Source organism: Corvus hawaiiensis, chromosome 11 (genome assembly GCF_020740725.1).
Source record: "Corvus hawaiiensis isolate bCorHaw1 chromosome 11, bCorHaw1.pri.cur, whole genome shotgun sequence".
In the NCBI taxonomy this organism is placed as follows: domain Eukaryota; kingdom Metazoa; phylum Chordata; class Aves; order Passeriformes; family Corvidae; genus Corvus; species Corvus hawaiiensis.
Window position 1 is genome coordinate 11,227,411 of NC_063223.1, and position 21,431 is coordinate 11,248,841.

Consider the following 21,431-nt stretch of genomic DNA (forward strand, 5'->3'; position numbering starts at 1 on the left):
GCTGTCTAATTTCTATGCAAACCATTTGGTGCCATTTCTGATGCAGTATTTTTTTTTTTTTTAAGGATTTAGACACCATCTAAAAAGATCTGAAGATGCATAAATGTGATCTATCACTCAGATTATTTCCTGCCTCTCCTCATAGAGGCATTGGGTTTTTTTTCCCTGAAGAATTATTCTCAGTTGTTTTTCTTTACTCAAGAGTGAAAGACAAAGGGAAAAAGACAAAAGAATGCTTTGCAATGTTGTTAGTAGCTGAACTTACTGCAGAGAAGTACTTTTCCCAGTAGAGTTTGGGTCTTGAGGATCTTGAATTACCCTCCCTTTATGGTATGAAGAGAGTGTCAGAAAAAAATAATGGTAATAGTAATAACACAGCATCAAGGTGCCAAGTCATATATTTGTGTTCTTGCCCATAGTTTTGTTTGTTTTCCCCAGATCGCATAATCGCTTTTGACAAAAATACATCACCATTCACCTCCTCCTTCCCTAACTGGGGAATCCAAAGCTGCCTGTGCAGCTCAGTCCTCAGCTCTTCTACCCCATGGGCAATGGCCCTGTGCCAGGAGGGGGACACTTACACTTCAGGCTCTGCCAAACTGGACTCATAATCCTTGTGCCTCAAAGGTTTTGGGCCACCTGAAACTCTGTCCCTGCAGGTGTGTCCCCAGCATGAGTCTTGTACCCCTGGGGGCTTCAGCTTGTTGTGTTTGGGCCACAGACTCGGGGAGGAAAGGAAACATTAGTCTTTTTAACCCTGTGAGAGGCATTGTCCTCTTCTGTCAGCCTTTCTACCCACGTACCGTCCGTGGTGTGGCAGCAGCTCCTCTGTCCCCAGGCAGTAAGCCCTGAGCCCGGGCTGCCACATGTGCTCTCCACCGCATCCCATCTCCAGCACCTTCTTATTCCCGTCTATTCCGGAGACACAACACTCAGCTCCAAGGGACATCGTTATTTCAAAGCTGTGGCTAAATATGTCTCTGACTGACAACTATGAATAATTCCACAGAGCCCTGAAACTTCCAAGCATTTCACTCCGAAGCTCGTATAATACACCAGGGCTGCTCTCTCATGTTTTTCATCTTTTATATTCTCCAAAGAGTTGAGATACAGTTATGGAACAGGTTAATGTATTTTCCTCTGAAAATAATGCTGTGGGAGCCTGTGCACGGTTACTTGTGACAGTTCAGAAAAGAAAGTCATGATCTTGATAATCACCATTATTTTGTTTCACGTTTCCAGCATGTTCACGTCCATGTGCTTCCAAGGAGGGCTGGAGACTTCAGCAGGAATGATGATGTCTATGAGGAGGTAAGAGTTGCACTCCATTTCTTCTTCAGAGTTGGTTTTGCTGTTAGTAAATCACCTTAATGATCCAGGCCCTCCCATGGGTGGAGGTAGTCAATGGAATTTCTGCATTTTTATTGCTTGCAAAGATCCTGTGATAGCACCAAGATCTATACTGGGATTTCCTTGTGAGCTCCCTCTCTGAGGGAGGTACTTTGGTCTGTCTCTGCACCCAGGGTGTATCTCTACTGATAGTTGTGTTCTCTTAGTTTGAGGGCACAGGAAAAAGGGTGACCACATGGTCAGCCTGGCATGGAAGGAGGGTGTCCTATGCTGGCTGCTCACCTGGGGTGCCAGACCTCCCCCTTCCAACCAGAGAAAACACACGCAGCTTGTTACAACTCAACCACAAATTGCCTTCTGGCCTGATTTTTGTAGGGCTCTGCTCAGCTCTGGACAAATCACATTGTAGCCCCAAAGATGGAAATTAAAGAGCGACTGTGCATAGAGATGGAATATCTGCATGTGTGCAGATTGTGCAGCAGAGCTCGGCTCATGAGCTGTTCCGTGTGACTGAATCACTGGCTTTTGTTTAAATGAACAATTGTACTGGAATTAACAAAAAAGTTTTCCCCAGTTTGACAGCTGTCACAATGATTCTATGAAAAAAATCTCACTATTGTTAAATTTACAACTTGTTCTTAGTGTGTTTGGTAGAATCCTCTATCTGAAATATGACATCTCCTTCTCTTTCTGAAAGTAATTAATATAAACTTGTTCAGTGCTACAGCAATACCATCTGCTTGAAAGAGGCATCATAACATTTTCTGCTTTTGTATTTTTTCCTTTGTGATATCTACATGATGACAAGTCCCCACTTACAAAAAAATGATAGTGTGTTTTAAAGTTACAATTACTTAAATATGCAAAAATGGTGAAGAAAATGTATTACTGACAATTTATATGAAGTGTAGTGCCTGAAAACCCCACTAATACGAGTAAAACCTTAATGAGACTGCTGAGCAAGGAGATCCAATGGAAATAAATGATGGCAATCTTTGCTGGTGTGGTGGTTAAAAGCAGTTGAATGAGACAAAAGTTAACACCAAAAGGGTTGTCAGGCATTGGAAAAGGCTGTTCAGGGAAGTGGTGGAGTCCCCATCCCGAGAGGTATTTAAAAGATACGTAGGTGGGACAGGGGTTAGTGATGGGCTTGGCAATGCTGTGTTAGTGATTGGATTCAGTGATCTTACAGGTGTTTTCCACATAAATGATTGTATGGTTCTATGTTCTTTTCATTTTCACATGTGTTAAGGGATTTCAGATGCTGCATCAAACCATAAAATCTATTTCCATTTCTGTCATATTTACAATTCCATTTGCTTCTTTTTTAACACATTTATTTTTCCCTTGTTATAGCTAAACAGAAACAGGCAAAACTATAATGAACTAGACTATATATTTAGTGTTGTTAAATGCAAAAGGGTGGCAAATTGGTGAAAAACTTTTTTTTATTTTGTCATTTTCAATTATAGCAATTGTAGGTGTTGCTTTTAGCAAACAGGAAGCATAAATATTTAGACATAGTTGTGATAATGTGTCTTTTAGCAGAAGAATGTATAGCCTCAGAGTCTAACTAGCTATTCTTGAACACCACAGAGCTAACACGCTTTTGTACAGACTGTAGTTGAAGAAAGATTTAATTTTTTTTAGGATGCCAGGGAATCAAAAACACATTTGCTGCTATAAAAAGTTTGGTGCAGAGTTCTATCACTGTCTGGATTGAGGATGGAGGGACTTAAGCAATTTGCTATCATAAGCGAATAAAGCTATTTTGAAAAATGAAAAGGGGACAAATTATTGAAAATACAGCTGACTTTGGAAATAATTTGGAACTTGTGTCAGTACAGCAAAAACGTTTTGATATAATGCATCTCTGTGTGATGTCAGCAAGTCATATCCTTTTGACAAGAAGATACTTTAAAAGATTTAGGAAGATATGTAGATCATGGTAGGCCAACATGCTGGAAATCTATGGGGGATAAAGTACCATTAGGTGAGATGTGGGTGCTGGGGAGAGCTTTAAATCTATTTTTCATGAAATTTGTGCTTTAAAAATCCAAAACCTGTTCATAAACGACACTTCATTTCCATGTATTTGAGTGATGGATGGAGTTGTAGTTTAGGCAGCAAAGACCACCTTCCAAAATCATCCCAGCAGGCTTTTCCTCGTAAAACGTGACATGGAGGTTGATCAGCCTCCCTCAAACAGTCTGTGCAACTGTAAAGCACACCCAGGATAAATTGTGCATATTGCAGTGCCTGGTTTAACTACCACGGCTAAAGGTTTAACAGCAATTGGAAGCAATTTCCACAGACTCAGGGTCTCAGCTCTGGCTCAACGTGTCTTTTGCAAACCCCTTTCTATCTGTAAATGCCTTTGAGCTCTCCAAGCTCTGCAGCTGTCATCTGTATATGCTCAGCAGATTGCTGATAAATCCCACTGCTCTTAGTGTCTGACAGTGAAAGGAATGCCCAGATGCTGAGACATCAGTCCTCTTAGGAGACTTCTAAAGTTGAGACAGCCAGAAAGTACTTCCAGTCTCTTACTGCGTGCTTAATTTCTCCCATTTGGTTTTAGAGTGACCACTCATCTGATGGAAAAGGCAGAAGAAAGCCTATCAGATTGTTCCCTGCTTAGTCTGTTTACTGGGCTCTGAGATCTTCAGGCTTTTGGCTATGAAGCTCTGACACAGCCCTGTCTAAAGCAACTTTTAAGTGTAAAAAGTATAATAAAAGGGAAGATATTTCTTTGTATTTTAATCAGGTATCTGATGGACACAAATGTCTGCTGATTTCGGGATATATTTTTAGAACTGTAGAAGTGGAAAGTTAATTGTAGAAGGGATGAAAGAGGGGCTGACACTTATTTCACAGCACCCTCTCTAAGGCATTTCTTGGTAGAATGTGTCACTTAGTATTTTAGGTTTTAGTACCTCAGTGCATATGAAAGAAGTCACTGTGTGATTTTTCTAAGATACAAAGAGAGTCATTAATAGTAAAAAAACCATCTGCATTTAATGTTTTAGATGTATTTTCTCTGCATCTTTGCAGGACTATTTCTTGGAACAGTATTTCCTCGGAAGTGTTAGCTATCCACTCGCTGGACTCACTGTAGCGGAAAGCTAAAGCTATAGTTTATCAGTTCTTACATTTCTCTGCAATTATTTGAAGCCCAATTATGCAAGTGTGCACATGCCACAGTTAAATTGGTCTTACAGGGCTTTTTATAGGATCAGGCCCTTCATCTTTTACTATTGGTAAATTACTTTTCTCATCTTCATCTTGAGTAGCTCTTATTCATTGATTCACTTTATTTCTTGGACAGCAGAACAATGGCAGCTAAATATTAGGAAAACTTTGCATCAGAATAACACTTTATACCTCTGTGTTTTCTGTTTGGTTTGAAAGAGATTATATTTCACATTTATTAATCAAGGAACTTAAAAGACTCTTATCAAGTAGTTGCTTGCTTTGAAGTAGATGAGTTCTTTGCTATTACAAGGGTACGTCACAGTGACTGATAAGAATTTGGTATGAACAAACATCTTTACTGTAGAACAGCCCCCTGTGTTGTTGCAGTCAGCGCAAGTACTGCAGTTGTTGGAGGTCATCGTGTCCAAGACATTCAAGAACATTATCCTGAAAAGTCTCAGCGCTTCCAGGCATCTGTGGACAGCCCTCATTCTGTGGGTGCTTGAAAAGTCCATAGCACAGCCTGTCCCTGGTCTCCACTGAGTGGTTAGCCATTACTGCAATATAAATAACATTCATCATCCTTTAGGTTGGCAGGTAATAGCTGTGCTGGGCCAGAGACTATGGGGCTTTCTCAGAAAGGAAGGCTCAATCACAACTCCACACTCCTGTTATGAGTGCTGACCTCAATAAGTTAATTTTGAGGCTGACAGACTCAGATGGGTAAGGGCAGCCTGGCCTCTCAGCGAAATTGAGCAACCCTGGCATGCTGAAGTGTGTTTTGTGGTGCATACCCCTGTTCCTCCTCAAATTCTGGGTTTCACTTGGTGCTTGAAGCTTCCTGTAACAGATGCAGCTGCCACAGTGATGCACATCCAGGGCTGTGCATGCAGGGCAAAGAGTGCCCAGCCCCTCACCAGCCTTGCTCTCATGCCCACCTCATTTCACTGCCTGTCTTCAGTTTCCAGCCTAGACTGGAGAGCACTGGAAAAGGGGAAAGAGTGAAAGAGAGGACTTAACCCAAACCCCTATGTCTCCATCCTCCTCTGCCTGCCAGACCTGCCTCATGGATCTGTAGTAATGAACCTGAGTGAAACTTCCTAGTGTGAGTTCTTCAGTAATTTATGAGATTTTTGTCAAAAGCCAGCAAAAGAATTCGCTTCACGCTATCCTCCTTCCCCTCTGGCATTCAGGCAAGCAGCGAGAGAGTCACTTAGGAAAAGATACTTTGACTTAGTGATCTCATTCAGCACATTATGTTGAATTATTTCAGCAAGAATACCTATTAGTAATCATTTCCAGTTCCAGGGAGGATGAAGGAAGCATTTTGGCATATGAGTCAAGAACCTGCTGGGCTGTTTCTTCAGTCTGGCAAAACAGGGGAACTGTGGTGAATTCAGAAGTTTAGTCAAACAAGCCTGAAGTTTAATTCTCCTGAATGGCTTTGACTGTGACATGCCATCACTCCAACCTGCAGACAGCGCCCTGCCTGCTGCTGGGCACTGAGCCTGGCAGAGCACTGGAAACCTGCACAGCTGCACTGAACTGCTTAGGCTTAAAGGTAAGGTATGAAGTAAAAAGATAAATAAACCCTCATCCAGGTCCTGTGAGACAAAATGGAAAGATGCCCAACAGCTCCTGTGAGCATCAGATTGAACTATTCATGAAAATTAATGGCATGCAGAGCTAATAGGCTGTTCCTTGGCCTCGGAATTATATTGTACCTTCTGGGAACATATTGTAGCCTGCTGGGAGATCAGTCTGCTGCATCTGAACTCCCTTGGGGCCAGACCTTGCTCTTGCTGCACCCTGCATGGTTAAACCTATAGAAAAGGACAGAAGCAGCACAGAATCTAAGTAGTTTTGTGGGGTGTTTTTCAAAGCTCTGGTTTTCCCAGGTACAAGTTTCCCAATCTTCTGATGCAGCAGCAAATACATTCCTCCCAGTAGGCTCTGGATTTTACCCTGGTCCTGCCAATGTTGCTTTTTCTGACTGCAAGCATCAGAGGAGGTTCTCCTAGGCAAGGAGTATGAGCCAGTTGCTTCCTGAGTCTTGTGATATTTTAGCGACTCCAGCAGGGCAGGGCAGATGAATTTTGTGTGCATATTTCCAGCTGAGAGTATTGCAGTAGAAGCTAGAACTGTGCCAGTAATTATGATTCTGATGTTGTAGCTGGATGGACAAAATATCATTTTTAGTTAACCTGAAACAAAGTTTTTTTCCCATCAAATGAATTTCCTTTTTGTTTTAAACAGGATGATTTATTTTCTGGACCATAATATTTTGTCTGATTAGGATTGGAAACCCCCTGGATAATGCTGGCATGCCATGTCAGCTTATTCCATGTCCTCAACCTACATAAGGCAAAACTGATAAATTTGTCAGTAAGGCCCAGTAGCAATACTGGGAGACATCCTATAGTCACGTTTATTTCCCTAGATGAAACCCCCACTGTTCGTGGTATTTTCTGTCCTTTCCAACCGTATGAGGTACTTCTTAATTTGACATCTGAAATCTCTGAGACCTTCCTCTATGCTGTGTTGCTGCACTTACTTTAAGGTAGCAGGATATCATAATCAGATCTGATTAAGAGCCATTTCATTCACTGTGATATCTTCCCTAGGATCTAGAGAAATGGAAACAGCTCAGCTATAGAAACGAATTAGAAGTTGTTGACGGTTTCTCATAAAGGCAGCCATCCCTCATGATCACACACATGCCCTTGACACCTAGGCTTTGTATGGAAGGCAATGTACATTTTACATACCATTGAGAAGCCTCATTGCCCTCTACTCTGGCTGCCTCTCTGCATTCCATCACTGCTCTTGATGCTTCTTACCCTTTCCTGCCTCAGGGTTTTTACAATCATTTTCCTTCCAGGTTAAAAGATACTGGCTTCCAGGAATCACTTACATTTCATCTATAATATAGTAGATGCAAAATTTTGTGACCATTGCAAAGGATCTCTTGGCTCCTTGTGCAGGATGTTTATTGTGTTTAGCTCATGGAGTATTTGCTCTTTTGTGTCCTTGATGGTACTTCATTGGCAAGTGACTTCGTGACAAAGAGCTTCCAACCAAGGACAACTTGCTGATAAGAGGATTAAAGTGAACACGGTCTCTGAGGCCTGTTCATGCTGTCAGTGCTTGGACTTGCTCAGATGCTTCCTGTGTATTCCCAGTCCTGAGGTAAAACTGTCTTCAGAACTCTGCTTATCCTTTGAGGCAGTGTAAGTTAAATTCATGCTGGTGGAGAGAACATGCCCCATTAGTATCCTAGGTACTCAGCTTTTTGGAATTGATGATATGGAAAGCAAACAAACCTATCAGGGAGTTGCCATTTTCTAAAGAGAGGTTTTTCCTTGCCATATTAAAACACTGCCTTAAACTTCAAATGAAATGCTCCCCTGTGTTCTCTTCAAGGTTCAGGATATTGGAGCAGGTAGTTGGTAAGCACAAACTAAATCACACTGAAATCCAGTGCAGACCTGGCAAGGGATTAAGCCCATACGAGAAGAGAAGCTGATGGTAAAATGAGAACAGAATGAGAGTGGATGTTACCTTTTGTTGCAATGGTTTTGCCAGGAAAGCAATGCAAAGTGACCACAGACCTGTTGCCATCCCGGGGGGGGGAGAGGAGGGGCAAAAAAGTGTAATGTCAGTTGCAGAAAGGAAATTTTAATAAAACATTGCAGCAGAGTGAGAATTTAGTTTGACAGAGTGTTAGCATAATTGTGCACAATTTGGTTTTATTTAAATACGTTAAGCACCATTGTTTCTTTTCCATGTTAAGGATTGACTTTGGTGCTGGGTTGCAGCCGTTTTCCTTAATTGCTTTAATTCTTGGCCTTAAGAAAATGAATACTTTAAATTTGCACTTGTTAAGTACACTGCTAATGACGAAAAGGCATTAGCAATCTTTGGAGGACCCAAACTATATGTAAAACAAAAGAGAAAGCGAAGAGAAAAAAAAAAAGAGAGAGGGAGAAGCTAATCACCAAACCATTGTGTTAATGCTTATTTTAATCATTTTGCCTGCCCTTGCTGGCAGACAGAGGCATTCGGCTGCAGAGGCAGGAGGCAACGATCGCCGTCAAATGGCACTGATGTTGAGAATTGGGCCCAGGAGGACAATTTGACTTGTCAGTTTATATAGACATAAAGCTTCATTGTTGTGCACAGATACAACTGGCTTTTTAAAAGCCTATTTCCCTCCTGATGATGTGAGAATCTGCTCCCCTCTCTCCTACTGTTCTCCAGCCCTCAAATTTATTAGACAGTATTTGTAGCACTGCTCCATGTTTCTGTGGTGCCGTAGGGGCAGGTGGGGTCCAGCAGTGCCATGAGCAGACCACAGTGACCAAATGCCCAGCTTTGAACCACGGGTACCTGTCGGGGCTCTGGGAGTAAAGAGCTGTGACTGCACACTGGGTGATGTCTCCTCAGAGAGTTTTATCATACAGATATCCCTGATGGAGTATTCTCTGTGGAATTAAGTGTGTGTTTTAAAATACAGGATACTCAGAAGAGAGGAGCTAACAGCATTTCCTTGGGGGACAAAAATGACACATCTCCAGAATTCAATTAATTGCCAGAAATGTATTATCTATTTTCAAAAACAGCTCATGCTGCTGTTTTGCATATGCAGGAAACTTTTATCTTTCTGACAACTAAGAGTAGCAGTTAGCAAAGTGTGCTTATGACTTCTTTTGGCTGCCTGTGCCTCCCTGCACTGCAGGGAGCCCCTGAAAGGATTTCAAGTAGCACAGTGCAGCATTTTCCCCATTTCAGCTTTTGCATCCTGCAAATTGGAGAAAGTGACAACTGGTGTCCACATCGAACAGTGGCATTTGCTGCTCCAAGGAAAACAAAGCTTCAAAATCCCGCTTGACTGACTTACAGCCTAATTGTAGCTATCCAAATGCAGGTACTCCAAAAAAACAGAGAAACAGGGGACTAAGGCAGCCTTTGTCCCACTTTGCCTGGATAGCTGCAGCATTGTGTACAAGGCTGCCAAGAATCCCTTCTTGCATTTAATTGCAAAAATTTATCATAAGTTTGTGGTAAACATATAAACAAATCCAACTAAACATTTGTGTCTCCGTTTTGCCTACGTAAATTACTTCTGTGTACTGGTATCTTGCTTCTAGGGATTGTAATCTCTGTGGAAGTGGGAAGATACTGCAATAAATAGAGTTTTAATGAAAGGCCTTTTCCAGAATTTCTTTTTTCCTTGAACAATCATTTTTTTCTTTCTTTTCGTAAGGAAAAAGTCTATTCTCATTCATTACATGAGTGTCTTTGAAGGGGCAAATGCACACAACTGCCAGGTCACGTACAGCAAGGGCTCTGTGCAGGGTTCTCTTCAGCTGAAGCATGATTGGGAGCAGTAATTGAGATTAGCTCCCCAGGAGATGGGCCTTTGCTCTCCTACTGTTCTTTTCTCAGTAAAATAGTTGCATTTAATGCATTTATGAGTAGACTGTAAGTGCTAACATACTTTCTTCCCATACCCCTGCCATTTCCATGGCAGGCTTACTGAAGAAATAACAATACATAAAGCTGCATAAACATTTAAGGTCTTCAGTGTCTGCTGCCACTGGCACCTTTCACATTTTCTATTTGAAAATAATTTAATTTCACATTTTTACATCTGAAGTGCCTGTTTTTGAAGACCTCAGAGTATTTTTTTTAGTGTATGTAAATGAAGTTTCCTCCTGCCTCTGTGAGTACATTAAGTAACAGTACTTGCAGGTCTGATGCAGAGAGGTGTAGGGACCTTGTGCAGTTCTGGAGTGAGTCAGGGCAAAACTGCTGAGTGCAGATACACCCATGAATCCCTGAACCAGCAAAAGGTGGATTGATCACCATTCTACAGCTACATGGAGTAATACAACATATGAAGCCCATGCTTTGTAGGAAAGCATGGCCCTAAGGCAGCTGGTAGATATTCCAGGATGTGCTCCCCAGCTTTGAGCAACACTGAAAACTGGAAAAAAATTTCTCAAGAAATTTGCTTCCATTTTTGGTGGTTTTTTTTTTTTCCTGAAGAATAATACTACTGGAATTTACAAAGTCAGATTGTCACCTGGTAGAGCACTGGCTTCATTCAGCCAAGCCCTGCGAGCAGCAGCAATTGCTGCTCTCTGAAGGTGAACACCTCAGGTATTTTAACAAGAGGGGACATGTTCACCCAGCTGTAGAAAAGGGGGTCTACCTTCACTAGTATGGTGTCTCCTGGCAAATGCTGAGAGGAAAAATTAGAAGAATGAACATATCTATGAAATGTCCCAGCTTTTTTTCTCCAGAAAGGCAGATTCAGGGTGTCCTTTGCCATAAGTGGATTCTCAGGTGGTTTTCTAAAAAAAGATAAGCAAAAGAGCCATTGACATTCAACAAGAGTCAGATGTCTAAATGCCTTAAAGACTTTGAAAAGCCAGCCCTTTTTTCTCTGTATTAGGTTGCAGTGGCAATATTGACACTCAGTAGGATGTTATTAGCATGTGATTTTCTCTTTTCATCTTGCACAAGGGCATCAGGCAGAATCGCACTCTGCTGCTGCATGAGCAGAGGAGTTGTGGATTGATGTATCAGCACTTCATGTTGCTGGGTTGTTCTCGGGAACATGTGCAAAAGGGAAATAATAGTAGAACAAGGACATTTCCCAGGTTAGATAATGTGCTCCACTGACATCCTTTACTTTGCTTTTAAGAGTGATAAGCATAATGATGCTGAGAACAATCTGGTGTTTTTCCACCACTTTTAGAAACCTCTTGTCATTTTAAGCTGCTGATGTTTCTTCTCAGGTGCTACCTGGTGATCCTTTTTACATTTTTATTACTGTTGCTTCTTCTCAAGAAATAAATTTGCTGAGAGTAAAGAAAGTTGCTCATTAGAGCAATGTAATTAAAGGAAAAGTAGACACCATGCCAAGTTCCGTTTTCTCTACAAAGCGCCACCTTGGAGATTGCCTGAAACTCAATTACTCATTGCTATGCTTATTAGGGAGAACAATATGCTGAAATGATCCCTACTTCTAATAACCTTGTTTTGTACATGTGCATCGTGTTAATACTTTTTGCTTTGGTGCCCTAATCACCATGTATAAAATGGATCTGTTTCTAGAGGGGGAATAGGGAAGGTGGGCTGCGTGGTGGGTGTTCTCTGAATTGCCACTCTCCATGGAGAGTTTCTTCTTTCCTGCCGGTCCACAATCATTTTATGGCTTTTTGTTGTTGTTGTTGTTGTTTTCTTTTAATTACATGGAACAGCATTTATTAACAGATTACATCTTGATAACCAGATTTCCTCTGGTGAAATGAAAATGTTCATCCTCTGCCTTGCTCTCTCCCTTTGGGGGAAGGACTGTTCAGTATCTTTCATGTCTTGGTCTTATCTTTCTTACCTCATGGCTTCACCAAGACAAATAATTTCTGCAACAGAAAGCTGACAGTAACACTTACTAAGTAACATTGTTCTGATAATCAGTCTGATGCCCAATTTTCTTCCTTGATGTGCTACCCTGATACTTTCCTGCTGTCCTCCTGACATGATGTCTTCAGCTTTTGTGAACAGGCTGTTCCTATGGCCCCAAAAACCCTGTGTGCCCCTGCAGGTGTGTTACAGGGAGCTGTAAATACCAGTATTCTGTCCAGGGCTTTGGAAGAGGCCTGAAGCCATGAAGGAAACATGATGTACTTCCATCCAGCCCACAGCATAAAACCCTCCTTAGCTTCGTGCTCAAGCCTTCTCCTGTAAATGTGCAGGAAACCTTCATTTATGGGATACTCCATCAAAAGTGAAGGGCAGAAGTCTTAATCATTCTAGTTAGTATGGCCAAAATTGCCATGGGAATGTGGGGAAATTGCCTGAGTTTCAAGCTCTGTGGTGGCCAAGTTCATTTTTGAGTACCAGTAAGTTCCCCTGAGATTCTTTGTCAAAAATGCCACGAGCACTTATAAAATAATTGTGTGAAAACTTCACTTTTGATCAAAATTGTGGATGGAAGTGGCTGAATGTTGAAAATATCTAAAGGAGAGAGAGGGAAGTCATTTGTTCCTAAGCAAAATAGCTTGACTGGCAAAGCTTCACTCCCAGAGTGGAAAAGAATTGGTGAAATGTAAGGCTGCTCTCTCTTTGGTGCAGGTCTCCATCCCTGGAATTGTTCAAATCCACGTTGGATGACGTTTGGAACCACCTGGTCTAGTGGAAGGTGCCCATGCCTGACAGAGGAGTTGGACTAGATGATTTTTAAGGTCCCTTCCAACCCAAACCATTCTATGATTCTATGATAGGAAGAGGAGATTAGTTCAGATTAGTTCAAGTACCACTAGTGTTTTATCTATCATGTAAGGCATGTATCATCATTACCAACTATGTCATAGGAATACTAAGAAATCACTGTTCCTAAGAAATGCTGTGTGTTCATCTCAGAAGGAAATGCATGCCTGTGCAGTTAACCATTCCTTCTCCTTCCTTCATGTCACAATATTTCAGCCCTCTTATGCAGAGAGCAAAGAGACATGTTGAAAAGGAAAGTCTTACCCTTTGATGTTTATTTGTTGCATTATCCACTTTTCATGGCTCTGTTATTCCAGAATCTTATTGAGCCATTCATTGGCAAGTGGAAATTTCCACTGCTGTCAGTAGAGTATTTCTGACTCTGAATCACTTAGTTTGGCCCCTGATACTTAACTTGGGGCCAGATTATCAAAAGTGTTGAGCACCAGCTTTCTGAAGGCTTAGCACCTCCCACTGAGGACAGATTTTCAAACTGCTCTACACAGAACAGCTCCTGTTGTGACCCTTTAAGGACAGATTTGCAAAAGAACTCAGCAGTTCCCTTTCACCAAGGAGCTGAGCCCTTTCCAAAATCTGTCCAGCTTAGTGCCAGGCTGGAAGATAAGGACTTTTGAAAATGCAGCTTTTAGCAAGCTCTCTGATATGGAAAAATACTAAGTTCCAAACATTAGGAAGGACTTGAAACAAATGCTTGAAAAGAGAAAAACCTCCACGTTTCAAGATGTGCCAATTTTTATTGACTGATAGAGAGGCTGGAAGAAAATTTTGGATCTGAACAGGTTTTTCCATAATTGCCCACTAGGAGGTTTCCTGCACGTTGTCCTGCAGCAGCTGCCAGGCAGGATGCTGGAGCAGAGCACTGCTGTGCTGAGGCAGCACAGCAATTCCTGTGTTCTCAGAAATTCATTCTCTTAGCAAAATGTGATTTGTAAGCAAAGTAGCACAAAGCAGCCATTATTCTTCTACCAACCTTTCTGGAAATAAAATACCCAAAAAAACCAAAAAATAAAGCAAGACCGAAAAAAAAAAAAAAAAAAAAAAAAAAAAAAAAAAAAAAAGGAAGATTGATTTGAACCTTATTAAAATTGATTGAATTTTCCTTCTGAAATTTTAAACCCAGGATTCCTCTTGCATGCACTACACTGCCTTGTCCTCCAGAGAGCCTTTCCTGGTGTGGCTAGCAAGAAAAGTCTCCACAGAACAATCTGTGTAACCTTGGAAGCTTCTGGGTTTCTAAGTGAGTGCCAGTTCTTCACCTGAAAGTTATTGTAGCCAGGTGGCAATGGAGGATGTGATGCAGAGAGGGTATTTTGGTATCTAAAACTCAAGACTTCAGGCTTTAACCCTAGGCAGCACTTGAGCCCCCAGGAAGGTAGCTCTGTTAGACTTTAGTATTTCAGAAAACTGAAGCTGCACATCTTGCATGTATGTTCTGGAAGGTGGGTGCTTCCCACCCACATGGGAGCAGGCAAAGGAACACTAAAGCCTCAGCAGCCACTTTGGGACCTGGCACAGCCCAGTGCAAAACAGACATTTGATTTTGGTCTGCTGTGCTGCAGAAAATACATAGAGAGCCTTGCCACATACAGACTTCAGTCCTCTGAGACCCCTTGTGAACTTAGGATGGGCTTTTCCTTTGCTTATCAAGCCCCATTTTGACATAAAGTACTTTTTAAAATAATGAAATAGATGTAAAAGAAATAAAGCAAAGGAGGAGCCGCAGGCTTGCTAAAAGCCTTTACTGCTGTCACAGGACTGTGCAGCTTCTGTGATTATCCCTTGCCTTGTTCAGCAGTGTATAATTTAATGATTGCATCCAGGGCATGCTATTAACTTTCTTTTCTACTTCTGCGACCTCAAAGCTCATTAATTCTTTTTACTATTCCCCACTTGACGTGTGTGTATGTGTATGGGGAGGGCAGTGGCTAAAGAAGTGTTATGGATTTCATATCTTTGCTTCGTCTGCCACATTATAGCAAATGACAGTTGATTAGGTCTTTCTATAGATCATTACCAATTGTTTTCTACCTTGCAGATGCTGCTATTACGACAAATCTATCATATCCTAGAGATCCTATGCAGCTTGTTATTTCTGTGTGATTTATTACACTTGCAGTAGAAATGTTGTTAGTGAACATTGGGGAAGCAGTGAATATATTGAGAAATATCAATGTATCCTCATGTTCTGGCTTGCAGTGACAGTCAGTGATCCATCTCACTGACACTTACCTTGTTAACATTTTGATCAGATGGCAAATTTGTCATTTTTCCTGGTAACAAGTATAAGTTTGTACAAGAATTGCAGAAACAGGGGGAAGATAAAGGGCCCCTCTCTTAGTTTTTTCCAATGTGATGTAATCAGTAATCTTTCTGTAAAATGAAATAATTACTCTGTGAAAAAGCTTATCCACTAGAAAATGTGCCAGTGTTAGAAAGCTCAGATTTCTCTTCATTTGAGGATTGAATGAGTTCTCTTTGCAGCCATTACTGACACATTGATTAACACACCAAACCAACATGAAATGATAATATAGAACAAAAAGGTTTACAGTCGGATTTCCTCTCCTTGATTGTAGTGAGGAACACAAAGATCTTGCAAGTAAAAGTGAAGGCATTATCTCTGGGAACAATGGAGTACAAAATACTACAAACACAACATTGCAGATTTCTTCTAATCCTCACACTCAAGGCTTTTTCTCAGCTGGGCTGTTAGCTCTACAGCTCTTCCGTTCCAAAGCACGGGCATGAAAACTGTGCTCAAAACACAAGTGGGCTACACAGGGGGAAATTACAGCCTTTAATGAAATAGAGTCATCTCAAAGAGGCAGTGATTCATCTGACAGCTCACAAACACGGGGAAGGTGGCAAGAAAAAGAGTGGGATGTTGCCTTTGGAGAAATACAGCTGTTCACCTTCTCTGTGCATGGCGTTAACAAGGGCCTGTCTGCGCAAGGGATTGAACATGGCAGGACTGACACAAAATCATAGAATCAAAGAGTCATTTAGGTTGGAAAAGATTTCTAAGATCATCAAATCCAACCATGAACCCAGCATTGCCTAGCCACCACTAAACCATGTCCCTGAGTGCCACCTCTACAGTCTTTTGCATGCCTCCAGGGACGGTGACTCAACCACTTCCTGGGGCAGCCTGTTCAGTACTTGACAATGCTTTTAGTGGAGAAATTTTTCTTAATATCCAATCTAAATAAGCCTGGACAGAGGGTGTGCTTGACTCAAGCTTCAGTTCAGGACCAAACCAAACTAAATCCTACACAAATAATCCTTATTGCAGGACTTGCATGAACATTTCTTTCATTCAGTTGGGTTTTTTTCAGTTTTATCTAGTGAAAACTTGCCTGCATTATTTCAAATGGCAAGTGCCAAATATAAGTTCTCAGTCAATATGATGAAAAAAACAGGGGTCAAACAGTTCTTCATTTTAACCTGATAGATTAAAAAATACAGACTAGGTAGATCTTGAGAGTACTTGGATGAGAGTTTAATTGAAATGATACAGCTTTATTCTTATCTTCACCTAAAGGACTTGGGAGATCTGATCCTCATCTGGGTTTGATTTTATCTTGCTGCTTTTCTAACTTTCTTTATAGTGTGTTGTCAGGGTGTAAGTGCTGTGAACGAAGGCTCAGATTGGATTCAGAGAGCACACACGGAAATTGAACACTGCTTCAGTTGTGTCATTTTGGTCATAACAGTATAGCTTGGAATTGTTTAATTCTTCTAATGTTGTGCATAGCAATGCAATAGTTCAGGTACCAGAGAAGTCAAGGAGCGAGTCTTAGTGTTCTGCATCAATTTGAGAAAGCACAATGTCATCTTTTAGAAAGTCTAATTGTTATGATTAATATATAGCAAAGGGAAGTTATGTGGGACGGCACAAGTTGCATCTGCTGGTTGAATTGAATGAGTTACTGGTTTTTCATTTCCTTTTATTTTCAGCATCCCATTGAATAGCAGAAAATGTACGAGTATATATTTTCTATAGCAATATCTCTTGGACTAAAGGCTGTGCCTCCTACAAAACCACTCCTCAGGTGCCTGGCCCAGGGGAGCAGGTGGGCAGCAGCACATTTGTTGTTTGCTGAATTGTGAGCTGAGGACCTTTACCAGGGAGACATTGAGGTGCATCAGAGGTGCAGCTGCACCAAATTCAGAGACCAGACAGATGTAGGAATGGGGCTGATAAGGTGATGGGAGACAGGAGTAAGTTCTGGAGAGGGGAAAGGAGTACCTTTACTTCTTGAAACTGACTGTGACAGGGCATCTCACAGATGTATTGGACATGATGGCACAATCTTTCTATTTAACACTGCAGCACCATAATTGCAACTTCCTGAAAACTCGGGTCACGTAGTAAGTGCTTCTTACTTAATTGAAAATGAAGAAAAATATGAAAATTCCAGGAAGTATTGCTGAAGAAACTTGGGCAAAACGTTTTCTGAGAGAAAAGCTAATAGTGAAACAGGTGCAAGGAGAACACACACTGAAGTAAGTTTAACAGAGCTGGATGACAAGATATTGCTGCAATTTGTCTTTAGGATCACACAGAAAGCTGACAGATTTCACGAGGTCTTGGTGACATTCATATAAAAAAAGTTTCCTAAATCACCAGCTGAAATTTCAGACAATGGTTTCTGATAAAGGGATGTCAGAAAGCTTCACCTTCTGAAATTGGTGACTCATTTACCATTATCTTCATTGAACAGCTGAGATCTTTCCTTTCGGAAGAGAGATGAAAAATTATCTTTGAATGTACCATATTGCTTCCAATAACAGAGAGTAGAAGGGAATTAATGTTGAGGATGGTGTTGCAGTAATTAGTTTAAGATGCAAAGGGCTGAAAGTAAATCCCAACAAGCAGCAAGAAGGGGATTCACCAGCAGAGCAGCTGGAGGGTGGTACTTTTTTTTTTTTTAGAATATGCAATCAGTGTTGTTCATCAGTGTTTTGCTCCTTAATAATTAGAGCAAGATTAAAAAAAAAAAAAGCAGAGCAGATTATTGCTGGGAACTCATTTATGGCTTTGTCAGGAGTTAATGTTGAACTCTGAAGGTGGTTAAGACTTTTGATGGAAATAGCTTATGGGGGTGTTTCGTGCCTGATGGTGGGAAAGCAGACCACCAGCTCCTGTTCAGTGGTTGCAAGCACATGTGCTCACACAGGCTGCTTGGAGTCCAATCCCATTCCTGTTTAAACCAGTGTGAAGATATGAGCTTGATTAGCATTAGGCTGGGCTCTTGAATTAAAAATTCTTCATTGAGTCCATGTAACATAGCAGAACCCTCTCTTTCTCTTCACCTAAGTGGCAGAACTCCTACTCTTGGGCTGTTGGCATCTCTCTTTTGCTGTCATTGCCACAGAAGAATTTCCTGGGCCTAAGGACTCTATTTTATCAGCTCATGGGTTTTGCTGGTTCTTGGCAGAGGAGTGTTTTCAGACTGTGTGCTATGAGCTGGCAAACTGCAACTTGTGACTCTCTTAGGAGTTTTGTTTAGTCATTTAGGTTTTACCTATTTCTAAACCAGATTTTTTTAATCAGCCCAATTTGTTTGGGTTTGCAAGAAAAAAATATATTTGCCCTCCAACTTACATTAAGGAAGGCCTGCATTTCATTTCACTACCGTAAAACAAAACCCAAACCAAAATAAACCAGCACCGCTGATGCACCAAGAAAGAAGGTGTTGTTTAGTAAACATCTGTGGCTTGTGATGGCTTTGGATAGCTGCTTGTTGGTGGCCTGGAAAACCTGGCAACAGACTTAGAGTGAGGGCTCCATCCTGTGATGATCCAAAGTTGCAGTTGCACTGCCTGGCACTTTTGATATGCATAAAGCTGAGCTGCAGCCCACCTTGGGAAGCAGAGATCAAAATCTCAGAGACTTAAGAGAACCAGTAAGGAGGCTCCTTACTGGGACCTCTGCATTTGCAAAGAGCTTTCTTTAGATTAAACACTGCTCTTATAAGAAATCCATTTGGGTGCCTCTCAGTTTCTCAGTTCAGATCCATGTCTGCAGCGCTGGTGGTTCTCCTCACCCTCCCACCTTGAGGGTGTGTACAAGATAAAAGGGAGAGGGAGCTGGGGGTTCTGGCAGGGTAGCCCTGCAGGCATTTCCAGGCAGAAAAGTGAGATCAGCCACAGCACAGTTCCTTGACTTCAGCTCAGTTTGCTGGAGTCCCTGGCTGACAGCACTCCCTCCCTGCTCCTGCTGCTCCAACGTTTATTTCACAGTAAAGTCTGGTTCCATTTAATCATCAGTATGCTAGGACTGAAATGACCTCCTTTTTATTTCATTTGTTTTACCAAGAGTTGAAAGATAAATATCATTTCAGTACAAAGCTGTAAGTAGCAAGATTTCTGTGATTTCTTCTCCTTCACACATCCTCAGCCTTATTCATAGATACCTGACAAGGAAGCAGGAGCAGGTGTTAAAACAGTCCATCTTGCCAACAGTAAGATAGTCCATCAACAAAACAATGCTTTTGTATGCGGGGTTTTATTTTTTACTTCTGGCATCTGGTATCAGTACAGAGGTTTTAATGTGAAGCAGAAAAAGCCTGAACAGGGTTTCCAAAAGCCAGACTTTTACCCAGGTGGGTCAGGAGAACTCTGAACTCAAATGAGGTTATAGACAAATACTGAGTTTTGCTCATTGCAGGCTCGACAGCCCACTTAGCACAGTTCACTGGCCCTTGCTAATGGACGTGTGGTAATGTCCTGTATCTCTCATAGCCATGAGTTTAGTTTTTAATGGATCTGAGGTCACTTTGGCTGAGAAGTCCACACATTGACTTCTTGCTAATAGTGCTTAACATTTCTATGAAACTTAGTTATGTTTCTTAATTTCTTTGTTATGGGAATATTGCACTCATGGCACTGCTGGAATGAATATGTAATGGATTCCCCCTCCACCTCCAATTTTCAACTCCTGAGCAAACCTTCCCTTGGGAGAGATGGACTTAGCTTGTTGTGGGCATGAGATACCTAACTTAGCCAGGATTCACCAAGAACCAAAAAGGGTTTTGTGGAACTGCTGAGGGGTTTATGTTTGCTTTTTTTGCTTTGTGGTGGGCTGGCAACTTGGTAGCATGAGCTGAGTGACTGCCCATGTCTGTGTGGTATTATTTGTCTGTAAATGCCAGATTACCTTGTCAGGAAATCAAACCCCCAGAATATACTTTCATTGCCAAGAATTATGTAAAGTTCCTTTTGCCTTGGGGTTTGGTTTTTTGTTTGTTTGTTTGTTTTTGATTTTTGGGGGGTGGTTTTTTTGGTTTTTTCTGGGTTTCAGGGTTTTTTTCCTCAGAACAGGAGTCCTACTTCTATCTTTGCCTTGCCAGGATCTCTTGCTTTCATTTCTGTTCTTGCAGGGCCAGCCCCTGAGCATGTTGGATTCAAAGGATACACAGTGTATACACGGAAAATAAGGGGTTAAGTCGGAGATGTTCACTTTTGCTGCAATTACTGGGATGGCTGCCTGCATACCCAATGAATACCCTCAGCTGGAAAGATTTTAAATAGACTGGGCTGGATACATGGGAAAAGAAAAAAAAGTTGAACTGATGGGAGCATTTTGTCAGGATGATAGACTGAAAAATACAGCAGGTATTTTCTGTCTTTTAATGTACCAGGCTGTGTAATGCAGTTGGGCTCTCCCACCTGAGGGATGTGTGTGCCAGTTGGCACCAGGCTCCCCTCTGGCTTGGCATGGCTGCCTTCCTGGGCCAGCCCTACTGAAGGAATGTGATTTGCTATGAAAAATGTGTTGATCAGGCTTGGTTTTGTGCCACCAGGCAGATTAGTGAATTGCCTTGTCTGCCTCCCATTGCTTTATTCCAGCCAGCAACATCTAAGCCTTTATGATTTTGCAGGTCTTCATTAAAAATCGCTGTTTCTATATCTGATTACTGAGCCCCATCTGGGGAGAAATGAGCCTTTCATCTGTGTATTATGAGGCCATATCTGAGCACTTCGATTCCATAACAGAGTAAAACCAGACAAACTTTCTGTTCAATTGCTTTTACAGCTCATCTCCAAGTTCTCTATGAGCCCTGTCCTGTCCCCAGCACATAATGTCTGGGGTTAGGGCATTTCTTTTGTTTTAATTGCTCTTTTACTGCTAAATGCAATTTTTGTAATTGCTTACATAACTCCAGGGTTTTATTTTAAATTAATCTAAATTTGCAGTCATTCTACGTATGTTCCTCCTAACATTTGCCTATTATTTGGATTAATTTCACTAATTTATCACCATTGTTTAGATATGCATTGTTTTTATAATCCTTAAAACTGAATTAAAGTACACTTGTTGGGCTAAAGGCGAAGTTTGCTTCACTAAATCAAGTGGATTTCTCTTCCCTCTCTGTTACTATTGTGTGTGCTCTGGTAGCTGGCTGTAAAAATTGGCAAGTAGTCTAGTAAATAAATCAAATTATTTTGATTGCAGAGTGAAATTAGTGGGTAGTGCTGGCATTTATTTTTCTTTTTGTCACATTCTAAAATATTTCTCAATATTTAAACACCTAATTAGCAGCCAACCTCTTTTACCTAAGGTTAGCTCTAAAGTTTGGTGG

General features: G+C 41.3%; 1 protein-coding gene across 6 annotated transcripts in view; it reads left to right on the forward strand.

Moving 5' to 3' along the window:
* The window catches only part of FHIT (fragile histidine triad diadenosine triphosphatase), a 584,721-nt gene that overhangs the window by 497,555 nt on the left and 65,735 nt on the right, over positions 1–21,431 (forward strand). For all 6 annotated transcript variants that reach the window (XM_048315660.1, XM_048315656.1, XM_048315659.1 and 3 more), the window contains one exon: positions 1,243–1,311. In XM_048315660.1, the coding sequence (XP_048171617.1) occupies positions 1,243–1,311 (69 nt within the window). The remainder of the gene's footprint in view (positions 1–1,242; positions 1,312–21,431) is intronic.